Source organism: Nomascus leucogenys, chromosome 10 (genome assembly GCF_006542625.1).
Source record: "Nomascus leucogenys isolate Asia chromosome 10, Asia_NLE_v1, whole genome shotgun sequence".
In the NCBI taxonomy this organism is placed as follows: domain Eukaryota; kingdom Metazoa; phylum Chordata; class Mammalia; order Primates; family Hylobatidae; genus Nomascus; species Nomascus leucogenys.
Window position 1 is genome coordinate 3,215,618 of NC_044390.1, and position 20,752 is coordinate 3,236,369.

The following is a 20,752-nucleotide window of genomic DNA, read 5'->3' on the forward strand; positions in this document are numbered from 1 at the left end:
ATGATTAGATCTGGGTTACATGTGTGAGACAGGAAAACCACAGAAGGGACGCCAGAGTCTCAGCGCTTTGGCTGAAGGAAGCCCATGCTCTCATGCTTCCTGAAGTTCACATGCTCAGAGCTCATATGCTCTGAGTGCACTCCACCAAGGCTGGAGTGCAGTGGCACAAACGAGGCTCACTGCAGCCTTGGCCTTCTGAGCACAAGCGATCCTCTCACCTCAGCCTCCTGAATAGCTGGGATTACAGGTGCACACCAACATGCCCGGCTAATTTTTAAGCTTTTTTTTTATAGAGATGGGGGTCTCATTGTGTTGCCCAGGCTGGTCTTAAACTCCTGGGCTCAAGCCATCCTCCTGCCTCAGCCTCCCTGGGATTACAGGTGTGAGCCACTGCACCTGGCCAACAGCAGAAGTCTATTTCTTCACAGTTCTGGAGGCTGGAAGTCTGAGATCAAGGTGTCAACTACCCAAAGTGCTTGGATTACAGGCATGAGCCACCACACTTAGCCTGATGCTATGGAGTTATCTTTTTTCTCCTCAAACTTTCACATGCTGCTTTGGCCTCCACTGATGATTCTCTTGGCTGAATCAATTATTTTTTTATTTTTTTTTCGAGATGGAGTCTTGCCTTGTCATTCAGGCTGGAGGGCAGTGGTGTGATCTCGGCTCACTGCAACTACCTTGCAGAGTCAAGCGATTCTCCTGCCTCAGCCTCCCTAGTAGCTGGGATTACAGGCATGTGCCACCATGCCCAGCTAATTTTTGTATTTTTAGTAGAGACGGGGTTTCACCATGTTAGTCAGGCTGCTCTCAAACTCCTGGCCTCATGATCTGCCCACTTCGGCCTCCCAAAGTGCTAGGGTTACAGGTGTGAGCCACCGTGCCCGGCCTTGGCTGAATCAATCATTACAACGATGTTTGAATATTGGAAATCTTCAAAGCATCTGAATATCACTCTCCAAAAGTTGAACGGCAATCTTCAGATGATAATTTTCCAAACTCATTATTCTTTTCACATGTATTAGTTAGCATTTGTACTTGCTTTTTTCAGGGAAATGGATCCAGTACTTTCATCAGATTCTTCGAGACACCAATGATTCAAAAAACAACAAACCCTCCCTCATTTTCAATGGCTATAGCATATTTTGTCATATGGATGCAGCATAATTTTTTCCCAGTTCCTACTGTTACAGGATCTTTGGGGTGACCATTTTCTTCCCCGCTGGAAACCTCTGTTGCCAATGGTGCCTTTGCCTGAGTTCTTGTCCTGAGTCCAGGAAGAATGAGGTACGCAGACAAGTGAAGGGTGAAGAAGACAAGGATGAGCTTGATTTAGTGTTACAACAGCTCAGAGGACCCACAGTGGGTAGCTCCTCTCTGTAGGCAGGTCATCTGTTGAGTGTTCAGTTCTCAGCAGAGAGAAGGTTCTGGAGAGGGTAGCTCCTCCCTGCAACCGGTCATCCTAATGTCTGCAATTCTCAGCAGAGAGGAGGCCCTGGTGGGGATGGCTCCTCTCTGCCAGCAGGTAGTCTCTGCAGGTAGCTCTTCTCTGCCACTGGTAGTCCAGTTGTCTCTCCTCCCTCTTCCTTCTCTGGCTGTCCCCTGCCCTGCTCTGGCTGAGCCCAGGGCTTTTATGGGCCTCAGAGGGGAGGAAGTGCATGCTGATTGGTCCATGGGTGGCCATGGGTGGCCCAGAAGAGGCACTGCGTGTCCCCACTCTGGTCCTCAGGACTGGTAGCCCAGCCCCCAGCCTTCAGGCCTTCCTTAAGACCGCCCCCTTCTGCCCAGGCCTCCTATTGCCATTCACAGCCCCGGGGCTCTGCCCTAACCACTGATCCGAGATGGGAGCAGAAGCCAGGAGCGGTGAGAAGCCAGGCAGTGGGAACAGGCACCCCTGAGACTGAAGGGATGGAGGGACCTTCCTGGGGCCCCCAAGGGTGCAGGCTGCAGAGACTCTTTTTTTTTTTTTTTTTTTTTTTTGAGATGGAGTCTTGCTCTGTCCCCCAGGCTGGAGTGCAGTGGCGCTATCTCGGCTCACTGCAAGCTCCACCTCCCGGGTTCATGCCATTCTCCTGCCTCAGCCTCCCGAATAGCTGGGACTACAGGCGCCCGCCACCACGCCCGGCTAATTTTTTGTATTTTTAGTAGAGACGGGATTTCACCGTGTTAGCCAGGATGGTCTCGATCTCCTGACCTTGTGATCCGCCCGCCTCGGCCTCCCAAAGTGCTGGGATTACAGGCTTGAGCCACCGCGCCCGGCGCTGCAGAGACTTTTAAGTTCTGTGCCTGGGAGGGCAGTTGCCACTGCACCCAGAAGCTCGCACCCCAATTCAGAAGGGGCAGGGCTCCCGCTTGTCCCAGCTCCTGCCTGCTCTGTGGAGCTGGAGGCCCAGATCTGCAGTACCGGGTCTGGTGGCTGCAGCTGCACCCAGGAGGGCAGATCCTGCCTGTTCCTGGCACCGCCCCTCTCACCCCCAAGAGCACAGGGAGGCTCAGATCCACAGCCACAGTTTGGGTGACTGCAGCGACACCTGGGGAGCTCTGCCCCAACTCAGAAGGGGCGGGGCTCCACCGGCTCCGTGAAACGTGCAGCCCCAGCTGCACCTCCCTGCTGCAGCCAGCATGATAGCAGCAGCCCCTGCCATCACTACCAATAGATGTTTGGGTTTTCCCTAGTTTTTACTACTCTAAACAATACTTGAGGAACATCTTTTTGCACACCACTTGGTGCATTTCCTTTTCTCTTTTTTTTTTTTTTTTTTTTTGAGATGGAGTCTTGCTCTGTCACCCAGGCTGGAGTGCAGTGGCGTGATCTTGGCTCACTGCAACCTCCGACTCCCTGGTTCAAGCGATTCTCCTGCCTCAGCCTCCCGAGTAGCTGGGATTACAGGCACTCCCACCACATCCAGCTAATTTTTGTATTTTTAGTAGAGACAGGGTTTCGCCATGTTGTCCAGGTTGGTCTCAATCCCCTGACCTCATAATCTGCCCGCCTTGGCCTCCCAAAGTGCTGAGATTACAGGTGTGAACCACTGCGCCTGGCCATTCCCTTAATTTTCTTTAGGATGAGCTCTCAGGAGGTGAGTGGCAGGTGTATTTTGAAGACTTTTGCTAGACAATGCCAACTACAACTCAGAGGGCCTGTGCCAAGTCCATGTATGTGAAAACGTCCGTGTGCTCCCACCCTCCCCAGCACTGGGCATTCTTCTGTTTAAGCTTGGTGTGCATCACCAGTGTTGGCTGTACAGTCATTACAGGAAATTCCTAGTGCACTCAAGAAGTCTCTGCCTTGTGCTCAGGGATTTGCAAAGCAGGATTGACCTGGGCAATGCATTTAATTACTGCTGTGTCTGTCACTAGAGGGAGCACCCGATCCACTTGAGGGCCTATTTTTGCATTGATAACGGCCTCTCCCACCCAGGAGAGTTCCAAGTTCAGCTCCAGAGGCACAGAGGAAAGTAGTTTTTGTCAATTACCTACCCCAGCATGTGCAGACACCTCAAGCTGGGAAAGTCACAAGTGTCTGCTCAGAAGTACTCAGGAACTAAGGAGCAGAGAACCTGCTACCAACCACCGACTGGCAGACACAGAAACTCAGGAAAGGATGCTCGACCTCACTGGGAAGAAAGGAGATGCAAATAAAAGACGGGACACTTTGACTTGCCCATGATGCTGAATCTTTTGAAGACTGCTCATATTCAGGCTCGCTCCTGTGAGGGGACTTTGACACTGGCAGTTTCCTCTGCCTGGAATGGCCTTTCTCTGGATTCCCACAAAACTTGCTCTCTTACTTCCTTTAAATTCTTTTTTTTAAACAAAGTCTCGCTCTGCCACCGAGGCTAAAGTGCAGTGGCATGATCTCAGCTCACTACCAATTCCACCTCCGCTTCCTGGGTTCAAGTGATTCTCCTGCCTCAGCCTCCCAAGTAGCTGGGACTACAGGCATGAATCACCACGCCCTGCTGATTTTTGCATTTTTATTAAAGATGAGGTTTCACCATGTTGGCCAGGCTGGTCTTGAACTCCTGACTTCAAGTGATCCGCCCACTTCAGCTCCCCAAAGTGCTGGGATCTGGGTTTACAGGCATGAGCCACTGTGCCCAGCCACTTCCTTTAAATCTTTATTCAGATGTTACCGTCTCAATTAGTTACACCGTATTTAAAACTGTCCCCCTTGGCCAGGCGCAGTGGCTCACACCTGTAATCCCAGCACTCTGGGAGGCCAAGGCAGGTGGATCACGAAGTCAGGAGTTCGAGACCAGCCTGGACAAGATGGTGAAAGCCCATCTCTACTAACCATACAAAAAATTAGCCAGGTGTGGTGGCGTACGCCTGTAATCCCAGCTACTCAGGAGGCTGAGGCAGGAGAATTGCTCGAACCTGGGAGGCAGAGGTTGCAGTGAGCCGAGAACACGCCATTGCACTCCAGCCCGGGCAACAGGGTGAGACTCCGTCTCAGAAAAAGAAAACTGTACCCCCACACCAGGTATGGTGGCTCACACCTGTAATCCCAGCACTTTGGGAGGCCGAGGTGGGAGGATCACGAGGTCAGGAGGTCAAGACCAGCTTGGCCAACACAGTAAAACCCCATCTCTACTAAAAATACAGAAATTAGCCGGGCATGGTGGTGCGCACCTGTAGTCCCAGCTACTCGGGAGGCTGAGACAGAAGAATCGCTTGAACCTGGGAGGCAGAGGTTGCAGTGAGCCAAGACGGCGCCACTGCACTCCAGCCTGGGCAATAGAGCAAGACTCCATCAAAAAAAAAAAAAAAACTGTCCCCCTCATAACATTCCTGAACCTCCTTAGCCTACACTAATATTTACAGAAATTAATGTCTTTATTCTATTTTTTAGACAGGGTCTCACTATGTTACCCAGGCTGGAGTGCCATGGCGTGATCATGGCTCACTGCAGCCTCAACCTCCTTGGCTCAAGCAATCCTTCTGCCTCAACCCTCCTAAGTAGCTAGGACTATAGGCATGTGCCACCACTCCTGGCTAATTTTTAATTTTTTTGTAGAGACAGGGTCCCACTATGTTGCCCAGGCTGATCTCAAACTCTTGAGCTCAAGTGATCCTCCCGCCTTAGCCTCCCAAAGTGCTGGGACTGCAGGCATGAGCCACTGTGCATTGCCAATATCTTTTAATACTACCACCTTGACTTACCTATTAGCCCAGGACTTCCCCAGTATGAGCATGCAAAGGCCTGCATCCCGGGCTGCCACTCAGTCCCAGGAAGACTTTTAGTCTCCCTGCTGGAATGGAAGCCCCAGGAGGGCAGGGATTTTGTTTCCTATCTTGTTCTCGGATGTGTCCCAAGCACCCAGAACAGTGCCCGGTGTATATCTGGTGCTAAAGAAATACAGGTTAAAGGAGCAAGTCACATCTTGGGAATCCAAATAAGGAGAACCCTGCCAAGGGCCACTAGGCAGAATGGCAAGCACGCACACTCTTTGATGTTGAAAGTTTCTCTAAGACTTTGTCCTTCAGATATGCTCACGGCTGTACCCAAAGATAAACAGATGAGGGAGGATGCTCATGGCAGTGTCTAGCCATGCACTGGGCTCAGCCTTGATGCCCATCAGTCAGAGAGTATGAAGAAACCACAGTGTGATCTTTGACCTTTTTTGTTGTTTTTTGAGAGTTTTTGTTTTTGTTTTGCGACAGGGTCTTCCTATGTCACCCAGGTTGGAGTGCAGTGGCGTGAACACAGCTCATTGCAGCCTCAACCTCCTCAGCTCAAGTGTTTCTCCCACCTCAGCCTCCCGAGGAGCTGGGACTACAGGTATGCACCATCATGCCTGGCTAACTTTTTTTTTTTTTTTTAATTTTAATTTCGGCCGGGTGCGGTGGCTCACGCTTATAATCCCAGCACTTTGGGAGGCTGAGGCAGGCGGACCATCTGAGGTCAGGAGTTTGAGACCAGCCTGGCCAACGTGGTGAAACGCTGTCTCTACTAAAAACACAAAAATTAGCTGGGCGTGGTGGCGCACATCTATAATCCCAGTTACTTGGGAGGCTGAGGCAGGAGAATTGCTTGAACCTGGGAGGTGGAGGTTGCAGTGAACCAAGATCACGTCATTGCCCTCCAGCCTGGGCAACAGGATGAGACTCTCTCTCTCAAAAAACAAATTAATTTCTTATTTTTTTATAGAGACAGGGTTGCCCTATGTTGCCCAGGCTGGTCTTGAACTCTTGGGTTCAAATGTTCTTCTTTCTGAGGCCTCCCAAAGTACTAGGATTACAAGCATGAGCCACTGCACCTGCTCTATAATGCGATTGTATTGAGGGACACTTGCTGTGCAGCAGTTTAATTGAAGGCTACTGATCGATGTGGATGGGAAGCACTGCGGAAAGAAGTGTGGACGTGGAGGGGAGGAGGGGAAGGAGGGCTAGAGCAGCACCTCCAGCCTTCATTTCCCATGCCTCAGTAACTGTGGATTTCCCTCCGAACACATATTTCTTTGGTAATTTAATAGAGATGGACAGAAATGAAGATTAATTTCTGAAGCCAGAATTCAAGCCAAAGGGACAATTTAGGTTTCACTGAACAAAAGTAAATTCTTTTGAGACAGAGTCTCACTCTGCTGCCCAGGCTGGAGTGCAGTGGCGCGATCTTGGCTCACTGCAACCTCCGCCTCCCAGACTAAAGCAAGTCTCCTGCTTCAGCCTCCCGAATAGCTGGGATCACAGGCATGCACCACCGTGCCCGGCTGGTTTTTGTATTTTTAGTAGAAATGCAGTTTTACCTTGTTGGCCAGGCTGGTCTTGAACTCCTGATCTCAGGTGATCCACCCGCCTAGGCCTCCCAAAGTGCTGGGATCACAGGCGTGAGCCACCGCGCCTGGCCCTGAACAAAAGCGAGTTCATGGGTTACTAGTACTTAGCAAAGAAAGGGCGCCCCTTCCCCATCCCATCCTCTGACAATTCCTGCCTCCCAAAGGATTTGGAAGGCTGCCAATCACTAGACCACCTTCTGATTAGTTCTCACATCTGCTCCCTTCCCTCCACCCCTTCCCCAGATGGCCACCACCCTCGCCAAGCCACAGTCCACTCACTGCTGGATTTTCTGCTTCCAATCTGGACCCTCCAGTCCAGTCTCTACCAGCAGCCCTGAGCTACAGTCCCAATATGAGCACCAAATCCAGTCACTCCTCTGCCCAAAACTCTTCAATAGGCCGGGCGTGGTGGCTCATGCCTGTAATCCCAGCACTTTGGGAGCCCGAGGCAGGCGGATCACAAGGTCAGGAGATCGAGACCATCCTAGCTAACATGGTGAAACCCCGTCTCTACTAAAAATACAAAAAATTAGCTGGACGTGGTGGCACACGCCTGTAGTTCCAGCTACTCGGGAGGCTGAGGCAGGATAATGGCGTGAACCTGGGAGGCAGAGCTGGCAGTGAGCCAAGATTGCGCCACTGCACTCTAGCCTGGGTGACAGAGTGAGACTCCATCTCAAAACAAACAAACAAACAAAAAAAACTCTTCAATAGCTCCCTAGAGCTCACCCACACTCTTCACGGTGGCCTTCTGGAGTCTGCAGAGCCTAGCCCTTCCTGGCCACCTCTTCCAACTTGGAACACTGTCCCTCAGATCTCTCTCTCTCTCTTTCTCCCATCCCTATGACTTTGAGTTTCCCCCATCACAGTAACTTTTTAAATTCTTACCAAAAAAAAAAAAAAGTGCTTAGGCCAGGTGCAGTGGCTCATACCTGTAATCCCAGCACTTTGGGAGGCTGAAGCAGATGGATTGCTTGAGGCCAGGAGTTTGAGACCAGCGTGGGCAATAGGGCAAAAACCAATCTCTACAAAAAAACACAAAAATTAGCCTGGTGTGTTGGTGCACCCTTGTAGCCCCAGCTACTCGGGAGGCTGAGGTGCGAGGATTGCTTGAGCCTGGGAGGTGGAGGCTGCAGTGAGATGAGATCACGCCACTGCACTACAGCCTGGATGACAGAGTAAGACCCTGTCTCAAAAAAAAAAAAGATAAAGAAAAAGCTTAATTGAGATGTAATTCACGTATCATAGAATTCACCCATTTAAACTACATAAGTCAATGGTTTTTAGTATATATCCACAAAATTTTGTGACCATCATTACAATTTTAATTGTTTATATTTCAATAGTTTTGGGGGTACAGGTGGTGTTCGGTTACATGGATAAGTTCTTTGGTGGTGATTTCTGACATTCTGCTGCATCCATCACCTGAGCAGTGTACACTGCATCCAGTATGTAGCCTTTTATCCCTCATCCCCTCCCAATCTTACCCTCAAGTCCCCAAAGTCCATTGTATCTTTTTTTTTTTTTTTTTTTTGAGATGGAATCTTGCTCTGTGGCCCAGGCTGGAGTGCAGTGGTGCAATCTCGGCTCACTGCAACCTCCATCTCTCGAGTTAAGGCAATTCTCCTGCCTCAGCCTCCTGAGCAGCTGGGATTACAGGTGCCCATCAACATGTACGGCTAATTTTTGTATTTTTAGTAGAGATGGGGTTTCACCATGTTGGCCAGGCCAGTCTCAAACTCTTGACCACAAGTGATCTGCCTGCCTTGGCCTCCCAAAGTGTTGGGATTACTACAGGCGTGAGCCACAATGGCTGGCCCCATTGTACCATTCTTATGTCTTTCCGTCCTCACAGCTTAGCTCCCACTTATAAGTGAGAACATAGGGTGTTTGGTTTTCCATTCCTGAGTTAATTCACTTAAAATAATGGCCTTCAGGACCGGGCGCAGTGGCTCACGCCTGTAATCCCAGCACTTTGGGAGGCCGAGGTGGGCGAATCACGAGGTCAGGAGTTCAATACCAGCCTGGCGAACATGGTGAAACCCCGTCTCTACTAAAAATGCAAAAAATTAGCTGGACGTGGTGTTGGGCGCCTGTAATCCCAGCTACTCGGGAGGCTGAGGCAGGAGAATCACTTGAACCCAGGAGGCAGAGGTTGCGGTGAGCTGAGATCACACCACTGCACTCCAGCCCAGGTGACAGTGCGAGACTCAGTCTAAAAAAAAAAAAGAATAACGGCCATCCAAGTTGCTGCAAATGCCATTATTTCATTCTGTTTTCTGTTTTATGGCTGAGTAGTATTCCATGGTGTATATATACCATATTTTCTTTATCCACTCATTGGGTGATGATGGGCATTTAGGGTGGTTCCGTATTTTTGCAATTGCAAATTGTGCTTCTATAAACATGCATGTGTATGTGTCTTTTGCATATGACTTCTTTTCCTCTGGGTAGATACCCAGTAGTGGGATTGCTGGATCGAATGGTAGATCTACTTTTAGTTCTTTAAGGAATCTCCACACTGGTTTCCATAGTGGTTGTACTAGTTTACATTCCCACCAACAGTGTAAAAGTGTTCCCTTTTTACCACATCGATGCTAACATCTATTATATTTTTCTAATTATGGCCATTCTCGCAGGAGTAAGGCATTATCTCATTGTGGTTTTAATTCGCATTTCCCTGATAATGAGTGATGCTGAGCAGTTTTCATATGTTTGTTGGCTGTTTGCAATATCTTCTTTTGAAAGAATTGTCCATTCACGTCCTTTGCCTACTTTTTCATTGGATCATTTTTTTCTTGCTGATTTGTTAGAGCTCCTTGTAAATTCTGGACATTAGTCCTTTGTCAGATGTATAGCTTGCAAATATTAAAATAATGGCAAAAACCTCGATTTATTTTGTACCAACTTTAATATAAGGTGAGCAGTGAGGATCCAGTTTCATTTTTCTACATGTGGCTTGCCAGTTTCCCCAGCACCATTTATTGAATAGGGTGTCCTTTCCCCATTTTATGTTTTTGTGTGCTTTGTTGAAGATCAGTTGATTATTGTGGCACGAGGGCAGAGGAAAAACATGGTTAACAGAGAGTATTCCCTACCTACCGCAACATGTAGTTCCTTCTAAAATACCATGTTTTCCTTATTTATTATGTTTCATTTTTGGTTCTGTCTTCCTCAACTACAGTAAGCCCTTTGTCTATCTGTTCTCTGATGCATCCCAAGGGCAAAGATCTTTGTCTATCTGGTCTCTGATAAATCCCAAGCACCCAGATTGGTGCCTGGCACATAGTAGGTGCTCAATACATTTTGGTTGAATGTATAACATCTTCAGTCTGTCAGGCGCCCTGCTAGGGACTAAGGACAAGATCCCTGCTCTGCTGGGGCTAATCTTCTAGTTAGGAAGAGTCAAACACACAAGCAGGCAAATAATTGCAAATCCTGATAGATCATGAAGTTCAAAGAGGATGAAGCAAAGAGGGCATGGGAGGGGAGGAAAGAGGAGAGAAGCTGTTGTGAAGAGGTGACGAGTTAGGGTAAACCTAGGAGATGAGAAGAAGGAGGGGGGAAAAGCACAACCGGCACAGGGAACTGCCTGTCCAACTGTCCTCAGGGTAAAAAGCTTGGCCTATTCCAGGAACAAACAGAAAAAGGCAAGGGAGCCTCAGGAGATGCTGCAAGGGCTTATGGGTTTTGGGGGAGTCTGGGATTTATGCAAAATGTAGTGGGGAGGAGGACTCCTGAGTTTTCAGCTGGCGTGGGGCATGTGGGATTTGTGTAAAGCAGGGAGCAAACTATAGCTCAAGGGCCTACTTTGGCCACTGCCTGTTTTTGGAAACACATCCATTAGTTTTCTTAGGAGCTACAAGGGCAGAGTTTAGTGAGTTGGACCAGAGACCAATGGACCACAGCATCGGAAAACCTTTTTGGAAAAGGTCTGCCTTCCAGTTTTCAGGTGATTATTCAGGGTACAGGTGATCCCTCCCGCTCCTTCACCCCAAGCCCAATCTATACCAGTTGCTGTTGACATCATCTCATCACTTCCCCTCATTCCTAATGCCACCAATCCTGCTTGGAACCACCACCATCCCACCTGAACAAATGTAATCACCTCCTCATTGGCCTCCCTGTTTCTGTTCATAAGTCTGATGGAGTCATTCTCTGCTCAAAGCCACCAATGCCTCCCCATTGCTCAAAAAACAGACATACTTTTCACCATGGCCTAGGAGGCCCACCAGCACCCCCTCACCTCTCCCACCTCAGAGCCCTCTACTTGCTCTGCCTCACTCCAACCCAGCCTCACTGGCCTCCTAATGTTCCCTAAAAGCACCAAGCACAATCTCCTTGACACCTGCTGTTCCCTTTGCCCAAAATGCTTTTCCCATAGACCTTCCGACAGCCCAAATGACCTTTCCCCATACAGATCTTCCCTGCCCAGCCAAGGTAAAATGGCAGCCCCATCCCTCCCTCTCGAACCTCCCCCTCCCATTAATTGTTCCTGTCTTTATCACTTACTGATTGTTCTTCAGTCTTTATCACTTGCTGACAGGATGATATAGACTTACCTGCTATCTGGCTCCCGCACCAGGATGTAAGATCCATGAAAGTCGTGGTTTTGTCCCTTTTATTCTCTGCTGTATCCCATAGCATCCTGCCAGCTATAGTGTAGATGCTGATAAAGAAGAACAAATGTATTGAATGAATGCAGGTATCCAGAGGGGCATCATAATAATTAATAATATCCACCCATCATGGTTGTTACAAGGATTAAATGACATCAAGCCTGTAAAGAAACCAGAACAGGGTCTGGCACACAGCAAATAATACATAATAACCATTAGTATTATCATCATTATTGTTATGGCTTTTGGGTGGATTTTTAAGATCAAGATTAATTTAACCACTAGCTTTGCCTTGTCCCAGCTGGGGAACCCTGAGCAAGTCACTTTACCTCCTGCTCCTTCAGTTTCCTTGTCTGTTAATTGGGCTGGAATCCTCCACACCCAGCAGGCTAAAATTGAAGATCAGCAAAATGCTGATCGGCAAATGGGATGATGGTGACTCTAAGCAGGATTGCTGGCATAGGGGATGGGGGGAAGTGATGAGATTCAGTAGATGACGTCAACAGGAACTGGTATAGATTGGACCTGGGGTGAGGGAGCAGGAAGGGATCACCTGTAGCGACTTCTCCACAAACTAGTTATGATGATGACTTTTCATGCTGTAGCTGTTTTTTCTGTTGTTTTGGGTTTGCTTGTTTTGTACATATTGGTGGGGGTCTCTCACTATGTTGCCCAGGCTCGTCTCCAACTCCTGGGCTCAAATGATCTACCTACCTTGGCCTCCCAAAGTGCTGGGATTATGGGCGTGAGTCACTGTACCCGACCATGTAGGTTTTTTTTGTTTTTTGAGACAGGATCTTGCTCTGTTGCCCAGGCTGGGGTGCAGTGGCGGGATCTCAGCTCACTGCAACCTCCTCATCCCGGCTTTAACCAATTCTCCCATCTCAGCCTCATGAGTAGCTGGGATTACAGGGCTGCATCAACACACCTGGCTAATTTTTGTATTTTTAGTATAGATAGGGTTTACCATGTTGGCCAGGCTGGTCTCGAACTCCTGACCTCAGGTGATCCGCCAGCTTCAGCCTCCTAAAGTGCCAGGATTACAGGCCTGAGCTACCACGCCTGGCCTTGGCCATGTAGACTTCTTTCACAACTTCCTTATTCCTTCTTCAGAAGCTGAGGCCCCATGAGGGGAAGCTGGTAGCCAGCCAAATTAGGCCCAGATGTTAATGCTCTCATCCACGGCTGAAAAAGGCCAAGAAACTAAGAAGAGCTGTGGACGCACAGACTGGCAGAGACACCGAGAGGGCACTGTGACCGCACTGCACAGATAAGCAAAGGAAGGCCAACTTCAGCATTCCCCCTCCTCTCTAAGCACCTCCAAAAGGCCTGCTCAGGGAGCTCTGGCCACCGTTCTCAAGCAATTGCCTGACGTTTCTACTGACACTGAGGGCTGGAGACGGTCCCTTTTCCAGGCAGCTATGTGTCCATTTCCTAGAGAAGGAAACTGAGTCCCAGAGAAGGCGGGTGTGGCTGGAGGCCATGGGTCAGTCATAGGCAGAACCATGCCCTGAATAAACGTCTTGGCACTCTCTGACTTCTTTCCCTGGCATCGCAACGGATCCCAGTGTCCATTTGTCACAGAAAGAAACTGAGGCTGGCGTCTTCGATGAAGCCTGGCAGAGGCCGGGGTCACACACGGAGGGCAAGGCTGTCCAAGCCTTCAAGGTCATTCTGACTGATCTTTGAGCCTTAGCAATACAGGACGTGGGTCCAAGAGCATTTCCAGCACAAAATGGCGCCTCATAGAAAAATGTAGCCGGAGTTCCAGCGCCCACCTCCACCACGGCTCAAAGGAGGGGGCGCGGGCGGCAGCGCACACTTCATTTGCATATATAAAAATCAACGGATTTCGTTGGCTGGCAGCGGTTTGATCTGCACGAAACTGGGTGGCCCTGTGACCGGTCTCTGCCAGCCATTGGCCCATGCGAGTCTCGTGACCCACCAGTCACTAAAGCGCATCCCTATTGGCCCAAGCGCCTTCCATCACGCGTTTAAAACCCCGAGTCCCGCCTCTCCTCGCCACGCTCCAGCCCCCAGGAAGACCGTTAGTCGCGTGCGCGACTTCCTCAGCGTCAGGGCGCGCCCGCGCGTATGCCGGGCCGTGGCGGCGTCTCGTTCAAACGGCCCAATCAGCGGCCGCGTCGCCTTCCCCGTCCCCCTTCCTCTCTTCTTCCCCTTTTCAGCCCCTCCGTTCTTTGAGAACCCTCCCCGACCCCCGCGGGCCCCCATTGGCCGGCCCGCTACCCAGCCCTCTCCGCCACTTCCCTCGCTGCTGACCATAGTTTGCGGGGAAGGGAGCGAGCGCGTCGAACACCAAGGAACGTGCGCGCTGACGTCACGGTAGAGGCTCGGGGCTGAGGGGCCGCGGAGGGCGTGGCCTGCGGGCGGCTATAAAAAGGCCGTGGTGCGCGCGCGGCCGGCTCAGTGCTGCCGGGCACCGGGGCGGCTGGTTCGTGTACGCTGTACGTTGCGGACGTCGGAGGCAGCGGGGAGCGGAGCGGGGCCGCCGGGGCCTCTCCAGGGCCGCAGCGGCAGCAGTTGGGCCCCCCGCCCCGGCCGGCGGACCGAAGAACGCAGGAAGGGGGCCGGGGGGACCCGCCCCCGGCCGGCCGCAGCCATGGTGAGCACGGGCGGTGAGGCCCAAGAGGGTGGTCGGGGGTATCCCTGAGGGAGGAGGTGGAGTCTTAGGGGCCTCCGACGGGCGGCCTTGAGGGGTTTGAGGGCTAGCCTGGGGGTTCCTGACCCGGGATGGGCCCGAGGGCCTTCCCGCAGGCGGAGCAGGAGCTCGGGCGGCCCGCAGTCTCCCTGGCGGTGAGGGCTCCGGGCGCTTTGCGGCCCGCCCATGGGTGTTACCAGGAGCAAGGACGCCCCGCCGCCATCTCCAGACCTTAGCCGGGGTTTCAAGGATGCTGTAACCAAAAATTAGTGGAGAAGGGGGAGAGAGTAGATCTCTGGCCTACGTGGAACCACTGGGGCCCAAGCAGGGTTAGGAGCGGGCTTTGTGGGGGGGGTGGGTTTCTGGGGTGGGTGGAGTTATCTGCAAGCCCCCCCCCGTGAACCCGCCCCCATTTCTGTTGGAAACTGCCTGGGCTGGTGGCCTGAAGCATCCTGGGTGAGGGTCTGGGAGTTCAAGAGTGATTGACAGCCTGGGGCCACTGAGTCAAGACTTGGGCAGTTTCAGCATCTTTAGGCCCTGCGGGAAGCCCAGCTCTTAACACTCGCTCACCCTGCTCTCCCATCCGTGCCCAGAACTCCAACGTGGAGAACCTGCCCCCGCACATCATCCGCCTGGTGTACAAGGAGGTGACGACACTGACCGCAGACCCACCTGATGGCATCAAGGTCTTTCCCAACGAGGAGGACCTCACCGACCTCCAGGTCACCATCGAGGGCCCTGGTGAGTTTGGAAGGAAAGAGAAGAGGCTGCTGCTTAGATCCTCCATCACCCTGCTCTAGATCACCCTACCGGGAAGTACCCATTACAGGCTGGCCTTGTGTCAGGTGCTGGGGATGCATTGGTGGACAGGGCAGGACGCCACAAATGACAATTATGTACTCTTTTCCCATAAGGGTTGAGAAATACCTGGTCATTGAGTTAGTATATCATGGGATGGTACTCTAGATTTGAAGCAAGGCTTTCAGACATGGCTTTCCTGGACCTGAGGGTGGGTAGGATTTAAGTAGGAATGGGAAGAGAGTCCCAGGTGGTGGGAATGGTGTCAGGGTGGGCCAGGTGATCTCAAACTCCATCCTGCTGTGAGTGTCAGGGATGAGGAAACAAGCCAGATGCAGATCGTGGGGAGACGGGTCATAAAAGATTTGCGGGTCACATGATTTGCGGAGTGATTTAGAATACTGTTTCATGCAAGCTACATTTCTATTATCACCAGAATTCCTACAAAGTCAGGATTTGAGCAGAGCCTGTGAAGGAATGTTCTAGTCCACTGTGGTGATGGTGGTAGGTGGTCAGGAAAGACCTGGTAGTGGTGACAGTTGAGGTCCTTCATGCCTTGCTGCAGGGGGCATGGGATCATGACAATGGGACGGCTCCCAGAAAGGCCCTGGGGCAGGTGGAGCTGGGTGCTTGGTAAAAACACATGAAGAAAGTTGATGGTGAAGCTGCCAAGATCTTTTAAGGCTTCTAGGCCTCTGCAAGGAGTTTGTAGAGGAAGCTGGTGGAAGGTTTAAAGCAGGAGGGGTGTGACAAATCCCTCCAAAGTTCCTATTGACTGTAGTGAGGAGAGCCGGTCTGGCAGGGGGAAGAACCCAGAGGCCAGCCAGGAAGCAAGCCTTGGAGATGGAATGAGATTCGGGGGAGGACCTAGCAGGCCCATGCTCAGGCTGCTGATGGGCTAGGGGAGGGACAGTATTTTGACCCAAGCAAGTGAGTGAGTGGGAGAAGCGTTCACTGAGGTGGGAGGCTGTGGAGTTGACAGACAGTTGGATCCTTGATCTGAAAGGCATGTAAGTGGGCATCTTATAGGAAAGTGCGTACTCGGGTCCCTGCCACCTGGGAAGGGCCTGTGACTGGAGTGGTCACTTGGGCTGAGAAGGGGTATCCAGGAGGGTGCAGACGAGCTTGATAGTGACACAGGTGGGGGCTGCAAGATGGGCATCATCTCTGAGGTTCTGGGGGAGGTCCTGTGGCCCCCTAGGAACCCAGCCATTCTTGCTCTTTTTTTTTTTCTCTCTAAACGGAGTCTTGCTGTGTCACCCAGGCTGGAGCACAATGGCGCAATCTCTGCTCACTGCAACCTCTGCCTCCTGGGTTCAAGCAGTTCTCCCAAGTAGCTGGGATTACAGGCGCACACCACCATGCCCAGCTAATTTTTTGTATTTTTAGTAGAGACGGGGTTTCACCATGTTGGCCAGGCTGGTCTCGAACTCCTGACCTTGTGATCCGCCCACTTCAGCCTCCCAAAGTGCTGGGATTACAGGTGTGAGCCACTGCACTTGGCTTTTTTTTTTTTGAAACAGAGTTTCGCTCTTGTTGCCCAGGCTGGAGTGCAATGGCGCAATCTTGGCACACCGCAACCTCCACCTCCCAGGTTCAAGGGATTCTTCTGCCTCAGCCTTCCGAGTAGCTGGGATTACAGGCATGCGCCACCATGCCTGGCTAATTTTGTATTTTTAGTAGAGACAGGGTTTCTCCATGTTGGTCCGGCTGGTCTTGAACTCCTGACCTCAGATGATCCGCCTGCCTCAGCCTCCCAAAGTGCTGGGATTACAGGCATGAGCCACCACACCTGGCCTCTTGCTCTTAAGAGTTCTACAGCCTGACTGGGCATGGTGGTTCACGCCTGTAATCGCAGCACTTTGGGAGGCGGAGGTGAACAAATTGCTTGAGCCTAGGAGTGCAAGACCAGCTTGGGCAACATAGTGAGACCCTACTCTTAAAAAAAAAAAGTAGCCAGACCTGGTGGCATGCCCGTAATCCCAGCTACTTGGCAGGCTGAGATGGGAGGATCACCTGAGCCCAGGAATTGCAGGCTGCAATGAACTGAGATTGTGCCACTGCACTCCAGCCTGGGTGACACAAGAGACCCTATTTCAAAAAAAGAAAAAAAGAATCCTCCAGTCTGATGGCAGAGCTGGCGGGGCACCCACATACATCACAATCAGACCGTGGAGACTGGACTTTGGGGTGTTGAGGTGCCTTGGGACTCCTGAGTGCCCTGACCCTGTACCCCTCCCTCCACTCCAGAGGGGACCCCATATGCTGGAGGTCTGTTCCGCATGAAACTCCTGCTGGGGAAGGACTTCCCTGCCTCCCCACCCAAGGGCTACTTCCTGACCAAGATCTTCCACCCGAACGTGGGCGCCAATGGCGAGATCTGCGTCAACGTGCTCAAGAGGGACTGGACGGCTGAGCTGGGCATCCGACACGTACTGCTGGTGAGTTCTGGGCTGGGGCTGGGCCTCCTGCCTCCTGCCTCTGGAGGTCTGCTGGTGTCTGAGCCATAGCGCTTTGTTTGGTTTTTCTGAATCAACTCTGAAGTGGTTGAAGGTTTCCACATAAAAATCCAGGCTGCTAGCTTTCCTGGAAAGATGAACAGTGCCAGACCCAGGACACCCAAGTACTGTTGAGAAGTGCCCAGGGACACCTTACTATGCAGTGAGTGGTGAGTTTGTATTGTAGGATAGTTTTTCTCTCTTTTTTTTAAAAAAACAAGGATAGGGTAGGCCAGGTGCGGTGGATCACTCAAGGTCAGGAGTTCAAGACCGGCCTGGCCAACATGGTGAAACCCTGTCTCTACTAAAAATGCAAAAATTAGCCGGGCATGGTGGCACATGCCTGTAATCTCCCAGCTACTTGGGAGGCTGAGGCAGGAGAATCGCTTGAGCCTGGGAGGTGGAGGTTGCAGTCATAGCTCACTGTAGCCTTGAACTCCTGGGCTCAGATGATCTTGCCTCAGCTTCCTGAATGGCTGGTATTACAGGCATGCACCACCATACCCAGCTAGTTTTATATTTTTATGGTTTGCAGAGATGGGGTCTCATTAGAGGCTTTTTTGCTAAAGCTGAGCTTACATGCTGTAAAACTCACTGTTCCAAAGTATACAGTTTAGTGGTTTTTTAATAGCGATAGGATTCATAAACCAGTGTTTCTCAGCCAGAGGTGATTTTGTCCCCCAAGGGGTTGCATTGTCAGGAGACCAAAAGGGTTGTCACAACTCGGGGTTGCCACTAGCAAGGGTGGAGGCCAAGGGTGCTGCCCAAATCCTGCAGTGTACGAGATTGGCTCCATGACACAGAATGACCTGGCTGCGGTGTTGCCGAGGTGGAGGCGTCCTGGTCTAGGCTGGTGCTCCAGGCTGCTTATAGCCTGCTGCCTCCCCACCTTTCCCACAAGCTGAAAAAAAAAAGTTAACCAAATTTCTAATGAGTCCCTGGGGCACATGGCGGAGAGGGTGGGGAATTGGGGTTTCCTGCCATGCGGAGGGAGAGGATTGAGCTCCAAGGTAAACAGACCCCAAACCTTTCCCTCCCACATGCACTGCCTCCCTTCCCCTGGGGTGTCATTGGAGGCTGCTGGGGACATTGGCACCGAGCTCCAGGCCTACTTGCTGCTAGGTCAGCATCTGGGCCTGTCAGGGGCTCGGCCAGCAAGAGAGCCGCAAGAAGGGCAGCCAGACCTGCAGTTTGGGTGCAGTGATGAGAATTAGGGTGGGAACCTGTGTCCTGGTCACCATCAGTGATATCTGCTGAGCCAGGTACTGTGTGTGTGTCATAGTGGCCCCAGGGAGCAAACTGCTGTGGCCAGTTTGCCCAGACCCGCTTCAGAGGATCCAGCAGGGGCTGCTGGAGGCCTGGCTGCAGGTCACACCTCTGCACTCCAATTTACCCCTCAGGACAGGCTGTGAAGGGTGTTGAGAGGAATCTCTGGACCACCCTTGAAGTGCACCTCAGCCAGCAGTCGTGGTGTCTTGCCCTCTTGTGTATGGTCCAACCCAGCTAGAGTCTTAGGCTGTGAACTTCGGATTTCTGATAAAAGACAGTGAGAGGTCAGGATTTATGCTGTATCTGGAAAGATGGGGAGCTTTAGAGTCCAACACGCAGGTGTAAGTTCCTCACATCCTGAGGCCCTGGGGAAGTCTCTTCCCTCTGTCCGGGCTCCAGGCCTCACTCATTGAACCAGAGGGCCTCTGAGGTCATGCTGAACTGCACGGAGGCAAATTCAAAACCATGATAGGACTCAAGTCTGGGGCTCAGGCAAGTAATGGACTCCTGAGAGGGGCCTTGGCGTTTCCCCTGTCACCCAGCAAGTTCCACAGAGGACCAGGGACATTTTAAACCATGGGCCTTATGGTATCGTGTCCTTTCGGGAACATCTGCTGTGAGGCAGGTCATAGGAAAGTGGCCTCTGAGGGAGACAGGGAGCAAAGATGAGGGAGGATGCAGCATAGGTAGGGCCTGGATCTGCAGCTGAGTTGGGAGCAGAAGGAACAGCCAGAGCGGAGGCCACCCTCTTGTGGAGGCCTGGGGGTCCCTGTAGGTTGCCCGACCCACCGTGACCCTGGGCCTCTTCCCACAGACCATCAAGTGCCTGCTGATCCACCCTAACCCCGAGTCTGCACTCAACGAGGAGGCGGGCCGCCTGCTCTTGGAGAACTACGAGGAGTATGCGGCTCGGGCCCGTCTGCTCACAGAGATCCACGGGGGTGCCGGCGGGCCCAGCGGCAGGGCTGAAGCCAGTCGGGCCCTGGCCAGTGGCACGGCAGCTTCCTCCACCGACCCTGGGGCCCCAGGGGGCCCGGGAGGGGCTGAGGGTCCCATGGCCAAGAAGCATGCTGGCGAGCGTGATAAGAAGCTGGCGGCCAAGAAAAAGACGGACAAGAAGCGGGCGCTGCGGCGGCTGTAGTGGGCTCTCTTCCTCCTTCCACCGTCACCCTAACCTCTCCTGTCCCCTCCCTCCAACTCTGTCTCTAAGTTATTTAAGTTATGGCTGGGGTCGGGGAGGGTACAGGGGCACTGGGACCTGGATTTGTTTTTCTAAATAAAGTTGGAAAAGCAGATTCTGTGTCTCACAGATGCCGCAGGACCACTGCATGGTGCCACGTGGCTCTGGGAGTTTGGCTTCCCTGCACAGGCCCTGGGTCCTTGTAAAGCCTCATGGACTGCAGCAGTGGGTCCATCTAGCTCACCAGCCTTGCTGTTTGAGGTTTGGGTCCACCTCTTTGTTCTGTGGGGGTAGAGCAGTTACAACCCCTCTTTGGAGTCAGATTTCCAATCTCAAATGGGGTGAGGACCTGGAGCTGCTCCTGGTGGCCTGAGTGGCACTGCCCTGTATTTCTCCCTCTAGAATAATGGACACGTTGGTGTGGCAGTGGTATTCCTGCTCAGGACGGCCAGGTGCAAGCAGTCTGGAGTCTGGCTTGAGGCTTGCCTCGTCTGTCTGGTTCTGTACTGGGCCAAGGTTCAGTCCCCTTGAATCATCTGATCCCGCTTTGTGCTAAAGATTGGTTTTTCCCTTGTGGGCAGCAAAGCCTGTTCCCACGTGTATTTCTGCACAACAGATCACAAAGCCAGTGGCTTAAAACAACACCCACTTCAGACTTCCTGTTGGAAGTCTGGACACGGCTGAGCTGCTCTCTGCTCAGTGCTTTGCAGGCTAAAATTGAGGTATTGGTTGTTGGTGTTCCTTAGTCTGGGTCTTCTTCCAAGCTTATAGTGGCTGATTTCAGTTCTTGTAGAACTAGGGTCTTAGCTCCAAGAAGCTGCTGCTTCTCGGGCCCTGGCAGGCCTGATTTAAGGGCGCATTCCCTTTGAAGTGCTCACCCGATTAGGTCAGGCCCATCCAGATACTTAAGTGATAATGACTAAATCACAGGGGTAAGATCCCAGCTTAGT

At 51.8% G+C, this 20,752-nt stretch overlaps 1 protein-coding gene across 1 annotated transcript; it reads left to right on the forward strand.

Moving 5' to 3' along the window:
• The first annotated feature begins 13,547 nt into the window (after window positions 1–13,547).
• Window positions 13,548–19,915, forward strand: UBE2S (ubiquitin conjugating enzyme E2 S). Its single transcript, XM_003277335.4, has 4 exons — window positions 13,548–14,021; window positions 14,651–14,798; window positions 17,106–17,296; window positions 19,437–19,915. The coding sequence occupies exons 1-4, from the start codon at window positions 14,019–14,021 to the stop codon at window positions 19,761–19,763; spliced, it is 669 nt and encodes a 222-aa protein (XP_003277383.1). The 5' UTR covers window positions 13,548–14,018; the 3' UTR covers window positions 19,764–19,915.
• The last annotated feature ends 837 nt before the right edge of the window (window positions 19,916–20,752 follow it).